This window comes from Vombatus ursinus, unplaced genomic scaffold, assembly GCF_900497805.2.
Source record: "Vombatus ursinus unplaced genomic scaffold, bare-nosed wombat genome assembly UNPS02014799.1, whole genome shotgun sequence".
In the NCBI taxonomy this organism is placed as follows: domain Eukaryota; kingdom Metazoa; phylum Chordata; class Mammalia; order Diprotodontia; family Vombatidae; genus Vombatus; species Vombatus ursinus.
The window spans coordinates 11953785-11966732 of NW_020954577.1; the positions used below are offsets into that span (position 1 = coordinate 11953785).

The 12948-nt window shown below is 40.7% G+C and overlaps 1 protein-coding gene across 1 annotated transcript in view; it reads left to right on the forward strand.

Moving 5' to 3' along the window:
* MACC1 (MET transcriptional regulator MACC1) overlaps nt 1-5638 on the forward strand; it is an 89311-nt gene extending 83673 nt beyond the window's left edge. Inside the window, exon 11 of the mRNA XM_027872567.1 lies at nt 5293-5638. Coding sequence (XP_027728368.1) covers nt 5293-5505 — 213 coding nt within the window. The 3' untranslated portion in view covers nt 5506-5638. The remainder of the gene's footprint in view (nt 1-5292) is intronic.
* The last annotated feature ends 7310 nt before the right edge of the window (nt 5639-12948 follow it).

Here is a 12948-nt window from a genome sequence, read left to right on the forward strand (position 1 = left end):
TGCTGTGGCTGAGGTGATTGACTTTGATGTGATTATGAATAATGATAATGAGGTTCATCATCCAAGGCACTCATCTGAGTATGATTCGTTCTCTGAATGCCCCAAAGTAAGTTAGATGTTGGGTCCTGCTTGGGGCTCTGACCCCCTCAGAAACTCCACCTGATTTTCCCATCCATCATTCTTTGGACTTCCCAGAGCTGGTCTGGGCAGGGGGTCTCACTCAGATGGGTGTCCACACAGCTCTATCACCCATGGCATCAGCCAGATGCCAGTTGAGACACTTCCCACTGGGATGCTATGTTGTTTGTGAACCTCCTGTTGCCTTTGTTAGAAATGGTGAGATTGAGAAATGGCCATCCAGTCTTCCCCAATCTAGGATTTGCACCGTCTATATCACCTGTGCATATTTCACGGAAGGAGCAGAGGCTCAGCCTGTTGCAGAAGGGAAGGTGCCTCAGGGCCTTTCTATTCTGAGCCATTCCTGTAGCAGCTGTGGAAGCAATGAGAAGGATGTCAAGTCCTTCTCCCCAGGGGAAGTCACCTGTGGTCATCTCCTCTGCCTCTGACTGAAGCAATCTTGGCTCCATACACTAGGAACTAATTGGATAACATAGATCTTTCATGTCAGAGATGATGGAGCATGATAATGAAGCTGCCACCTTGGCCCAGTGCCGTGGGCCAGATTGCTACAGTGCTCCACTGGGCTTAGAATCTCTCTTAGTAGCCTGAGGCCCCCAGGGAAGAAAGGCGAAATCTTTTACTAGAGTAGATTTCTTACCTTTAGGTTTATATAGCACCGAGGTTAAAAAAAAATGTGTAATATGGTTATAGACGATGACTTTTGAAATCGATACCTTGGAAGGACCAGGAACAGTGAGAGCTTTTACATCATATTGGACTTCAGCAACCTTTAATTCAACAAGCCTTTTTAGGCACCTATTATATACCAGTCACTGAGCTCATCACTTGGGATACAAAAAAAAAAGAGAGAAATAAGACCATACCTGAATTAAAAATAATGTGTTCCTGTTGTTCTTGGTGATAGATAGGTGGTACAGTGGTTAGAGCATTGGAAATGAGTTCAAATCCTTCCTTAGGCATTTCTCACCTGTGTGACACTAGGCAAGTTACTTCTCTCAACCTCACTTTCCTCATCTGTAAAACGGGGATGATAATAATAGTTACTTTCTTACTGGCTTGAGAGAATAAAATGAGGTGAAATTTGTAAAGCTCTCTGAAGACCTTACTATGCTACATAAATGTTACTTCTCCTCTTCCTCCCTTCTTCTCTTTCCCTTCCTCCTCCTCCTCATCATCATCATCATCAACATCTCTGAGCAGTAGGTAGGAATCTTGAGGCTGACCAGGCAGTCTCATCCCCATCTTTGGCTCTCCTATTACTGAACTCTTCCTGTAAGGGGTTTCAAATCATATCTTCAGGCAATTAGGAGGATACCTTAGTCACATTGTCTCCCTAGGAATAATATCACAAACATTACCCCACAGTGTTCCTGGGAAAATAAACAAACATAATCTTACAAGTAAAGACACAGCATATTCGTCCCCTTTAACTAAGATCATGAATGGAAGTTAGAGAAAGGCTTGAGACATGCGCTTGATGGGAGAAAAATCCTTCTCGTGACAAGACCTCCTAGAAGTGAGTGCAATGGGCTTCTTTGGTGGCCATGGCTCCTCTGCCACGGAGATTGTGAGACAGCTGCTGTTTGCCTGCTTGTCTTCAGGGTGGTAGAGAGGACTCTTATTAGCTTGGGTTTGGCTAGAGCAAGTGTTCTTAACTTTCTTGTTTGTCATGGAATCCTTGGCAGTCTCATGTAGCCTGCGAAGCCCTTCAGAGAATAATACTTTGAGTTGCATAAAATAAAAAAAAAGTAGGATTGCTAAGGAAACTATATCCAAATATATATTTTTAAAAATTGACAGAGCCCTGGTTATGAACTGCTGGTCCAGATAGATTCTAAGATCTCTGCCAACTTGAAAATATTGTGATTTGAAAACCTTAGTTAAGATCTCTATGTCAGTGTCATACAACAGTGATAATGATAATGGCTTATAACTATATAGCATGGCAGTATTGTGCAATGGACAGTGACTGGCCACAGAATCAGGAAGACCTGAATTCAAATCCTGCTTCTGCTACATATTGGCTATGCTATCCTGGGCAAATCACTAAGCATATTAGCATTCCTCAGCACCGAACACTGGGAAAGATCCAGTAAGAAAGATAGACTCAAATGGAATCACAGAGCCAGATCTCCCCAGTATCTCTCAGAGTCTTCTCTCTCTGCCTCTGTCTCTCTGTGTCTCTTGCTGTCTCTCTATCTCTCTGTCTCTGTGTGTCTCAGTCTCTGTCTCTCAATCTCTCTCTTCTCTCTATCTCTCTCTTTGTCTCTGTCTCTCCCAGTCTCCTCTTTCTCTCTGCCTCTGTCTGTCTGTCTCTATCTCTGTATGTCTCTCTGTCTCTTAATATCTTTTCTCTCTGACTGTCTCTCTTGCTATCTCTCTCTCTCCCTGTGTGTCTGTCTCTGTCTTTTTCTGTCTCTGTTTTTTTTCACTCTTTCAGATTTACAAAAGTGTTTTATCTCTATTATCTCATTGGATCTTCACAATAATTCTGCAATGAAAGCGCTGCTATTATGCCGTTTTTACAGATAAGGAAACTGAGGTTCAGAGAGGTTGAACCCAGGGTCTCTCCTTACTTCCTGTCATGCAGTTCTCACTATACCACCCCCAAAACAAACAAGGGGCACACTCTTACATGTGCTACTGCCACATTAGTGCAGAGGCAGCTCCTCCTACCAGAAACCATTGTACTGTCCAATTGCGGGAACCTGTAAAGGTACAAAAGGCACTAAACTGGCAAACATTGAATCCCTCTGGTCCCAAGAATATTAAAATTAAAATAATAACATGATCACAGAATATTGACTTCCCCACCTCCACCAGTGAAGCGTCTGTTGTTAACTGTTGCTTATTATCAAGGTGTATGTCTCTCTTCCGCACCCGTACGCCCAGAATCACTACACTTTTTGTTTGTATATTTTCATTGGAGTAGGGGAACTCCTGGTGGGTATGTTCCCTTTACTAGTGAAGTTGAACAACTCATCTTCAATTTGTCCATCCATCTATCCATCAATTAATGTTTATTAAGTGCCTCCTATGTGCCCAGGCACTGTTCTGAGCCCTGGGGAGTTGTAGCTCTCTTCTGAATTATTCCATCAAGTCCTTATCCAGATGAGTGGGTTTAATCAAATTACTCAGGGCTACTTCTAGAAAAAAATCTATAAACAAGAAAGAGAGGGGCCTAACTCCTTCAGGACACTGCCTTCAAGTTGGGGAGAGAAAGATTCTTCATCCCTCCTGTAGTCAAGTGGGACAAATCAGTAACTAGAACTTGCAAAATCTACAAACGAGAAAATATGACCCAATGTTGTTCCCTGGCAAATACAGAAAATACTTAGTAATACTATAATTTCTTTATACCTATAGTTTGATTTAAACCATTGAATTTAATTCATGTAATGTTAATGAATGATTATGGTCTTGTACTGTTCCTTTGAAGATCATGGTTACAAGATGGCCTATTTACATTGGGTCTCAATTAGTGGGATGACTTTTTATTGCTGTCCACTGTTCTCTTCATTTCCCCAAATGGGCTCTGAGCCAGGCCTATGGCATCAGTGCTCTCTGTGGGGCAGAGACACTACCATGGAGTGTGGTGCATCAGCAGTCAGGCGAAGAACTCAGGTCCGGCCATTTACACCAGCAGTGTGCCCCGAGTGGCTTATTTTCTGCCTCTAAACCATGGAAGCAGCTGTGAGGATCTAGTGGGCTAGATTGTATGTAAGACCCTGGGATCTAGGGTTCGTGATGTTTGTGGTTTACATCTCTTTTTCCTTTTCTGTTAATAGATCCTCTGTTTTGGGAGGGGCACCTCACATATTTTGACTTCTGTGGTTTTGGAATGTGTGCATTTTGCAAGTGGCGCAAATATCTGCAAATTAGATGAGGGAACCCAAAGAAGCATCAGTAATAAAGTTTGCATTCTAACTACTTGGCTTGTGGGATCTTTCTGTCATCCAGTTCTTGTCCCCTGAGCATGCATTTGGAATTATTTTTCTTTTCATATTTTACAATTTGTCTTATTTGGCCCGTCTTTGTCTCTCTCTCCTTGCTGCAAGTCTGGTTACCGTGGTTACCATGACATCCTCAATTGGTGTGTGAGGTTCTTCTTTGACGCCATCAGATCACTATGGAAACCGTGATGTCATTGGCCTGGTCAGGTGCTGGGCCAGAGCCCCCTGGAGGGGGAGGGGGCTCAAAGCAGTCCTTTGATCCCCCTCTGGGATAACAGGCATCCATCCCTTGTTATTAGGGAATCGGAGAATCGCTTTCATTTGGCCAAATCCAACTGAATGTTTACTTTATTTGTTGAATTGTGTTTGGATAAAATGATGTGAAATATTAAGTACCTTTATACAGCACCCTCAAGAGATTTGGTAGGGAAAGGGCAGGGCTCCTAGACAGTCTAAGACACCACACCACAAAGGCAGTCTATTTCAAAAGCCATTGATTGAATAACACAAAAGCTGCACTTAACATCCATCACACCTACCCCTATGAAGCCCTCTTATGTGTGAAACGTGGACATGCAAGGTGTGCATAATTACTATTTTTTTCTTTTATTTTTGGACCTGCATATCTATCTCTGTGGAGACTTTTCAATTCTGCAATCTGCAAAACAGATTTGCAGTATGTCTGTTGATTCTAGAGAGGTGCCTGCCAGTGTCAGTGGGAGGCTGAGTGACTTGCCCAGTCTCACATAGCTGTTGTGCTTCAGAGGAAGACTTGAATTCAAGTCTAATCACAGAGAAGTGCTTAGTACCTTAAGAGGTAAGGCCATGAGCACACAGTGATCACGTGGCAGGAACTAGACTGGAGGCCAGGCTGTTCTGAGTCTAAGGATCCTCCAAAACACGGCCACGCTTAAATGAGAGAATTCCTACCAGCTCTGGATAAGCACGAAGATATATCAACTCGAAATGGACTCCCTAAATATATTAGGCTCTCTTTAAAGCTGTAATTGTAGCATCTCTGCTGTATCAGGCCACTATTTACTCCTAAATCATCCATTTTTAGAAGACAAAGACGTTTCCAGTTGGCTAGAATTTTAATTTGTCTCCATCTTCCAAGTCTCCCAAGAGGCCTTGCTTTCTTCTGCTCCCACTGGTACCCAGGCTCTCATTCAACAACTTCTCCATTTTTTCTTTGCAGATGATGTGGAAGCCTGCATATGATTTCCTCTATACTTGGGGAGCACATTATGGAGAAAGCTACCAGAACGTGTTGCAAGATTTACAACTGGCTTTGGACAGAATGAAAAACCCTGTGACCAAGCATTGGCGAGAATTAACTGGGGCCTTGATCTTGGTGAACTGCTTGGACGTTTTGAGAGAAACATCCTTCCACGTCTCAGAGGAAGAATAGTTTTCTTTTGTTTTTGAGGCAGGGGAGAGTGGGCTAGATCATGTGCAAATATTAGGTTTATTTTTTTCGTGTTTTGGGGAAAAAATCTTGTTCCCTTAACAAGGACATGACAAATAAAACCATTTTAATTACTTGCTGTCGAATGCATGGTTGGTTGTCATTGATAGATAGAAAAGATTTTTCTTTTCACTCCAAATAAGAATCTCTAGAGACCCCACTTCCTTTAAAATCAAAAACAAAAACAAAACACACTTTTTAATCTTCCTACTGAGAGTGTGGACCCAGGCTGCATGACTGAAGGAATGACTTAGTTCCATGTTGCATCAGATTTGGGATATGCTGGGTATTCCTATCTCTGAACAATAAACACATTTATTACTGCATTTTATTTATATGGAAAATTAGTTTTCCAATAAAATGAACCTTTCAGTAGTACTCAAAATAGTTAAGCAAGGCTATCTATGTCTGATAACTAACAATTATCAAGTAAATCTCTATAAATATAGATATAGTTATACACATGTGAAGTAATTCATACATATTAATAATTACATAATTAAATTAAAACATGCACATTTATATACATAGACACATATTGATTTTTAAATGAAAAACAATGAATTTCCTATATATATACATATATCCACCTATATATGTGTAAAGGGAGCTAGTGTTTGTGTAGTGGATAAAGTGATGGGCCTGGACTCAGGAAGACTCAACTTTGGGAGTTCAAATTTGGTCTCAGACACTTACTAGCTGTGTTACCCTGGGCAAGTCACTAAATGATGTTTGCCTCAGTTTCCTCATCTATAAAATGAGCTAGAGAAGGAAATGGCAATCTACTTCAGTATCTTTGCCAAGAAAATCTCTAGCGGACACAACTGGAAAATGACTGAATAACAACAAAATATGTGGATAAAGTGATCCATGTGTATGAATCATATGTAATGGATTGTCTATATACATGTATATATCAAAATATATATACATGCACATATGCACACACTATACATAATTATTCATAAGCACATCTATTATACCCTAAGATGTTCATATATATATATGCACATATATACACATACATACATATACACACATTTACGCACATATTTATATATGTGTGTGCAGAGGTGTGCGTATGTATACATACACATTTATACATATACACAATCATCTACACACAAACATATCATCACCTCTCTAGGTCTCAGTTTCTTTAACTACCCAAAAGAGTTTGCATTCAATGCCCCCAGCTTCCCTCGCTCTCTACTTCTAGGGTCCTCTTATCCCCTTCATCTCCATCCCTCATGGCAGCTCAGTGAGCAGTAGTTTGTTGCAGTTCTCATACCAGATTTGAAGGTGAGGAAACTGAGGATTCAGAGGCCCAGTGACTTGCTGCCAGTTACAGTTGTGTAGCTATAAAGCATCAGGAGTGAAATTGAAATCTAAATTCTTCTGATTGCAAGGCCAGTAGAACTTAACCTAACTATATGTGTTGCTTTCCTCTGCATCTACTAGTAACACTCATCCTGTTAACCAAAGAAATGAATGTATTCTGGCCTCGCTTGTTCCTGATGAATTCCTTTTTCCCTTTGTGGTCACTGTTTGCTTTTCTAGGTATTATCCACAATCTCTTTAATAATTGATTACATCTTTTTTTTACACCAAGAATTGAAGTCAAGCTCTCTGTCTCAACATTAACAGATTCTGTTCTATTCCCTTTTATGAAAATTGGGACCTTTGACCTCCTCCAATCCCATGATACCTTTCCCATTTTCCATGATATTTCAAATCCATTGACAGTGGCTCTTGCCACTACCCCTCTCAGCACACTGCCTTTAGCTATTGAGACTGAGGGCACACACATGAAGCTTTTCATTTGTAACAGGATGTTGGTGGAGATTTCCTGTTCTCTAACAAACATAGATCTCCATCATTGTCCTGTCACACGTTCATTGAGTACTTTTAATAGTTGACCATTTCTTCACAATAATCTTTAATCAATTTACAGACATTGATTCAATGCCTGCTACATATACACCCATGTGCTAGGCACTGGGGATACAAAGGCAAAAAAAAAGAACAGTTATTGAAGGAAGGAAACAAGTATTAATGTCATTCCTTTGGAGACTACGTTGGTGTTTGAATTGAACTTCAGCCCTATTGTCTTTAAATGGTGTATTCATTTAAACCATTATACTCATAGGGCATAAAGAGGAATCATGGGAGACAAATTTAGAAAGATAAGAAAGAACTTGTTGGCGGAGAGTCTTGAATGTCAACATCATGTTTAAGATGATCAACTTGATGCATTGGATGGCCTGATAGTGGAAGAAGCAGATTTGGTGAGGAACTGTAATAAAAGTTCCAAGAATCATACAATCATCTAGCCCCCTACTGAAGACCGCCAAGAGAAAAACTATCACCTATGAAGGCAGCCTGTTCTGCTTTTGGGCAGCTCTGATGCTTAGGAAGTAGTTCCTGACATCAAATTGCAGATGATGTGGAAGAGTGCCTAGGATGAAATTGGCTGCTTTGCAATTTTCACACATTTGTTCATGAGCTCCATCTAAACCCTCTGGGGTCAAACATAACCAAGTTAATCCTCTCTCCACACGACAATTCTTCAAACACTTGAACGCGGCTATTATAAGTCCTACCCACCCCCCTAGGCTCTTCTCCAAGGAAAACATATCCAGTTCCTTCTACTGATCTTGTATATCATGGAACCAAGGCCCTTCTCCATCCCAATTGCCCTTCTTTGGACACTTTCCAGCTTATCAATGTCCTTCTTAGACAGTGGTGCCCAGAACTTAACAGGATAAGGTCTGGTGATGGTGCAGAGCAGTGGGGCTGCACTTTCTTATTCCTGGGAGTTCTGACACTCTCAACGCAGCTTAAGTTCACATTAGATTTTTTGGCAGCCATATCATACTGCTAAGTCACATGGAGCTTAAAATCCCCCCGGACCCTTTTCAGAACAGCTGCTGTCTACCCACTCCTACCTCCATCTTATATTTGTGAAGATGGTTTTTAATACCTAAGTGCATTCATCTCCATTGAATTTCACTTATTAGATTCAGTCCGATGCTCAGGCCTATCAGATTGCTTTGGGATCCTGACACTGTCCTTCACTGTGTTGACTATGTCTCCTTGCTTGGCACCACTTCAATACCATATATGTCTTTATCTAAGTCATTGATGATGTTAAAGGGCAGGTGTCCTTCACTGGATGCTTGTGATGCTGACATTATTGACATTGACCCACTAGCAATTGCTCTTTGAGTTCAGCCGTACCACCGGGTCTGTATCCATCTGATTTCTTAAAATCTAATCCAGGTCTTTTCATCTTTTCCGTAAGACCAGCTTCAGTTACTTTATCAAAAGTTACTAAAATACAGATAAACTATATCTACAGAATTCTCTTCTACCAGTTTAATAACCCCGTCAGAAAAAGGAAATGTTACTTTGGTGTGACTTTCTCTTGAAGAAGCCACACTATCTCTTTTAGAATCCCTGCATCCTTTCTTAGCTCTTCCCCACCCATCTCTTTAATGATCACTTCTAGATCTTCCCCAGGAATCATAGGTAAGCTCACCAGCCTATAGTATACAAACTCTGTTCTCTTCCCTTTTTGAAAATAGGGGTACTATTCACCCTTCTCCAATCTTGGAGCACTTCTCTCATTTCCCATGATTTTCAAGCATCACTTCTAGTGACTCAGCAGTTATGTCTGCCATTTCTCATGTTCATCTGGGCCAGGTGCCCTGAGTTCCTCAAGGGGGCAGGGCATGTGCTGTCTTACTATCTCTTTCCTTATCTTGAGAATCACATCCTTGTGTGTATTTTTGTTCTGTCATTTTATAGTGTAAAAGTCATTCTCCTTTTCAGAGAAAACAGAAATACACTAAGAAGTGAGTAGTTTTCCTGATTGGTGATTGCCTTCCTCCCCACAATTTCATGATAGAACCAGCCATGTTCTACTTTGCTTATGACTAGACTCTCAGGGCTTCTTTTCTTCCTCCCTACTCGCTTCCTTGCATCCACTCCAGAACCTTTCCCACACCCTCACTCCTAAATTTCCAGCTCCCTTTTTGTCTATCATCTTCCTCTTTACAATATAAGTTCTTTCATAATAGAGATTGTCTTGCTAATATTTGTATATGCAATGCTTAGCATAATACCTGGAACAGAGTAAATAATATATGTTCTACCATTTTCCTTCCTTCCTTCCTTTTTTCCCTCCCCCTTTTCTTCCTTCCATCTTTCTTCTGTCTATATGCCCATCTGTCTATCTACCATCTATCTGACCATCTATCTATCTATCTATCTATCTATCTATCTATCTATCTATCTATGTATCCTTTATCAGCCACCCCCCTCCAAAAAAAAAGGTCCTATGCATTTTGTGATTCTCCTTTTTCTCTCAATATGCTTGAGATGAGGGCTTGTAGTAAGGTGGCCCCCGTGGAAATCAGAAAGTCGAAATGGGTATGAAAACTATGACAGAAATAGAGTTGACAAGGCTTAGTGCCTGAATGGATGTACAAAGGAGGGAAATGGGAGTGAAGTCTGGCAGTAGAAGGAATTCAAGATTTGGAGTTCTATCCTAATTCTGACGCTTTCTCCCCATATGAACTTAGGTGATTCAACTTATTCTCCTGGGCTTCATTTTCCTCAACTGTCAAATGACAGATTTGCACTAGGTGACCTTGAATATCCCTTCTGTTTCTAAATCTATGATACTAAGAGTCGCAGCTGACTTTAAAATCTTAAGCATACGTGACACCGCCATCCGTCATACCAGGGGGAGGAATTTAGTTGGAAAGATGATAACTCTGTTCTGGCTACATTGAACACATGATTTTGAAGATACCTTAAAGAGTCTGGGGATTTCACTAAAGCTGCCTGCTCTTCCCTCTGTCCCCCCAATCTGTGAAATCAGCTCTTTGGAAGCTGAACATGCGAAGGGTGGCCACCCCAGATCCGTGTTTGAGCAGCTGCTTGTACAGCACTCTACCTCTCTAGTGAAATACAAGGAATAGTCTTTGAACACCAAACGTTCCAATAACTACATAGACACAGTCCATAGATGATGAGCTACACGATCATTGTGGAATATGAGTCAGGTAACATTTTAACCACTGATGCTCATGTTGACAAAAGACTTACTCTATACTTAGACACTAAATAGAGCAGAGGTTGGCAAACAATGGCCTGCAGGCCAAATCTGGACTGCCACCTATTTTGTAAGCCCATGACATAGGAATGGTTTTTACATTCATTGTAACAAAAATACAAGTAGAATATCAAGCCTGTGCTGCCTTATTTCTTGGAGGTAATGCTAGGTCTGCCAATAATCCTCTATTTTAAATTTGACCCCCTTTCCCAGGTAAAATGACCCAGCTGAGTATGGGTTTTGTTCTTAGGTTCTGAATAAACCATGTATACTTGGCTTAAAAGTATATTTAGGAGTATTTTGGATGCTTTTAAGAAGCTTGTCCTGGGTGGGTGGGAAGTTGGACAACAAAATACAGGATGAAGGCTTAAGAGAGTTCCTTATGACTTCCCATATTTATATTTGGTGATAAAGGAATATGGCTTGCCTTGGCAACTGGATTTATTTTAGATGAAAGTGTTTTAAGGTTGGGATTGAGGGGAAGATTTGTGAACTTAGAACACAAACAAGTCCTCTCCAGCCGAGATTTTGTTTTCTTTAGAACATTCTTGAATCTTATTCACATTTCAAGAGACCTAGGAAATCCCGGGAAGGATGGGCTGAATTCATAGAGTGGTATTTTTGTTTTTGTTTTGTTTTTGTTTTGTTTTGTTTTTTCTCTTTTTTCCCCCAGGCTTCTGGATGTTAGAAGAAAAGCAATCTTGATAACTGTTTCAGGATATCGTGGAAAACTAAAGGCATCTCAGGTTCCACAACATTGGATGTTGTAACTTTCTGTGCTCAGGATGTTTGTAGTTATGAACAGTTTAAAGAAGGAGAGAGCAGACCTGGGGTGGGGTGGCACTTATGAGAGTGTCAGTAGTTCAGCTAAATATTAATTTATGATAAAGATCACTTTTAATCTCATGACAAATCTTTTCAGAGGAATTTTCAACCATGTTGAAATGAGTGTGTGGATCTTAGGCCCGTGTTTTTACACACTGACCACTTCTACTGCAGATATTTATGCCTTCTTCCTCATGTAAGGGATTTTCCTAATCAGAGTGGATTAGCTCTGTATTTATGAATTACTTCAAGTGCATTAGCTGTTTATTCTAAATATAATTCAGAGGAATTAAAATGGCATTTTGATGTAAGTCTCAACATCACCGAGTACCTCAAAACTCCATTAGACAAAACTCCTCTAAGCTCAGTGGGTCTTTCTGGCTTTTCATCAATTGATACAGGAATAAAAATGGGGTTTTCTTGGAGTATTTCTTTGGAAATTCCATATTTGGGATGCAAAGCCATCAGCTGAAAAGTTAGTAAAAAAGAATATCCCTGGGAACCCATTGGATCACTCCCTAAATGGAAGCTACTGTAAGTATTGGGGCAGGTATGCTCACTTTTCCAGGTCACTAGGGTGCCATGGAAGTGTATGGAGTAAGTTACAATCAGTAGGACTGAAAAGAACAAATTAGGAGCATAAGATTTGGAGCTACACTGGAAGAAGTCTCAGACTAATCCAGGTCCTGAGGGAGGACATCCCAGGGAGTGGCAGAGCCAGATTTCAAAGCAACTCAAATGCCAGGGCCTCTGCTGTTCAACCAAATGTCGCCATTGGTCTAGTTCTGAATTTATCATCAGCTAAATCCGAAGGTACTTGGAACTCGTAGACACTTGATAGATTGTCCATTGAGCGAATGGTCCTGAGGGTGTTGACTAATGGGAGAGATTAACACATATAAACATTTGGGAAGGGTTAGGGGAAGAATGCAACACTTAAAATGATTCTTTTTTATAGATTGGAAGGATGTTAGAGTCATAAGGAATCTTGAAGATATATAATCCATGTTCCCATTTTTCAGATGTGGCAAATGAGTACCACAGTGGGGCAGTGACCTACTTATGTTCCGATAGCTAGTTATTTTAATGTTGATTTTTTGGCAACTGTCAAGAGGCAAGGAGGGAACTGACCTCCACCACAATCAAACTTGATTAGTACAAGTCATTTTTTTCAGGCCAAACCAGTGATTTTATTGATGTAAAGAACAAGCAATTAGCCAAAGCCTCTGCTAATTCAGATAGGAAGCTGCTCTGCAATTTATCATCTTAGAAATGTGCCCGGGGAACTGAGAGTATAGTGACTTAACCAAGGTCACAGAGTATGAGTCAGAGGTGGATCCTGAATGATAAGGATCATAATAATAGCCTACACTGACCCCTCCCCAACCCCCAACACACACACACACACACACACACACACACACACACACACACACACA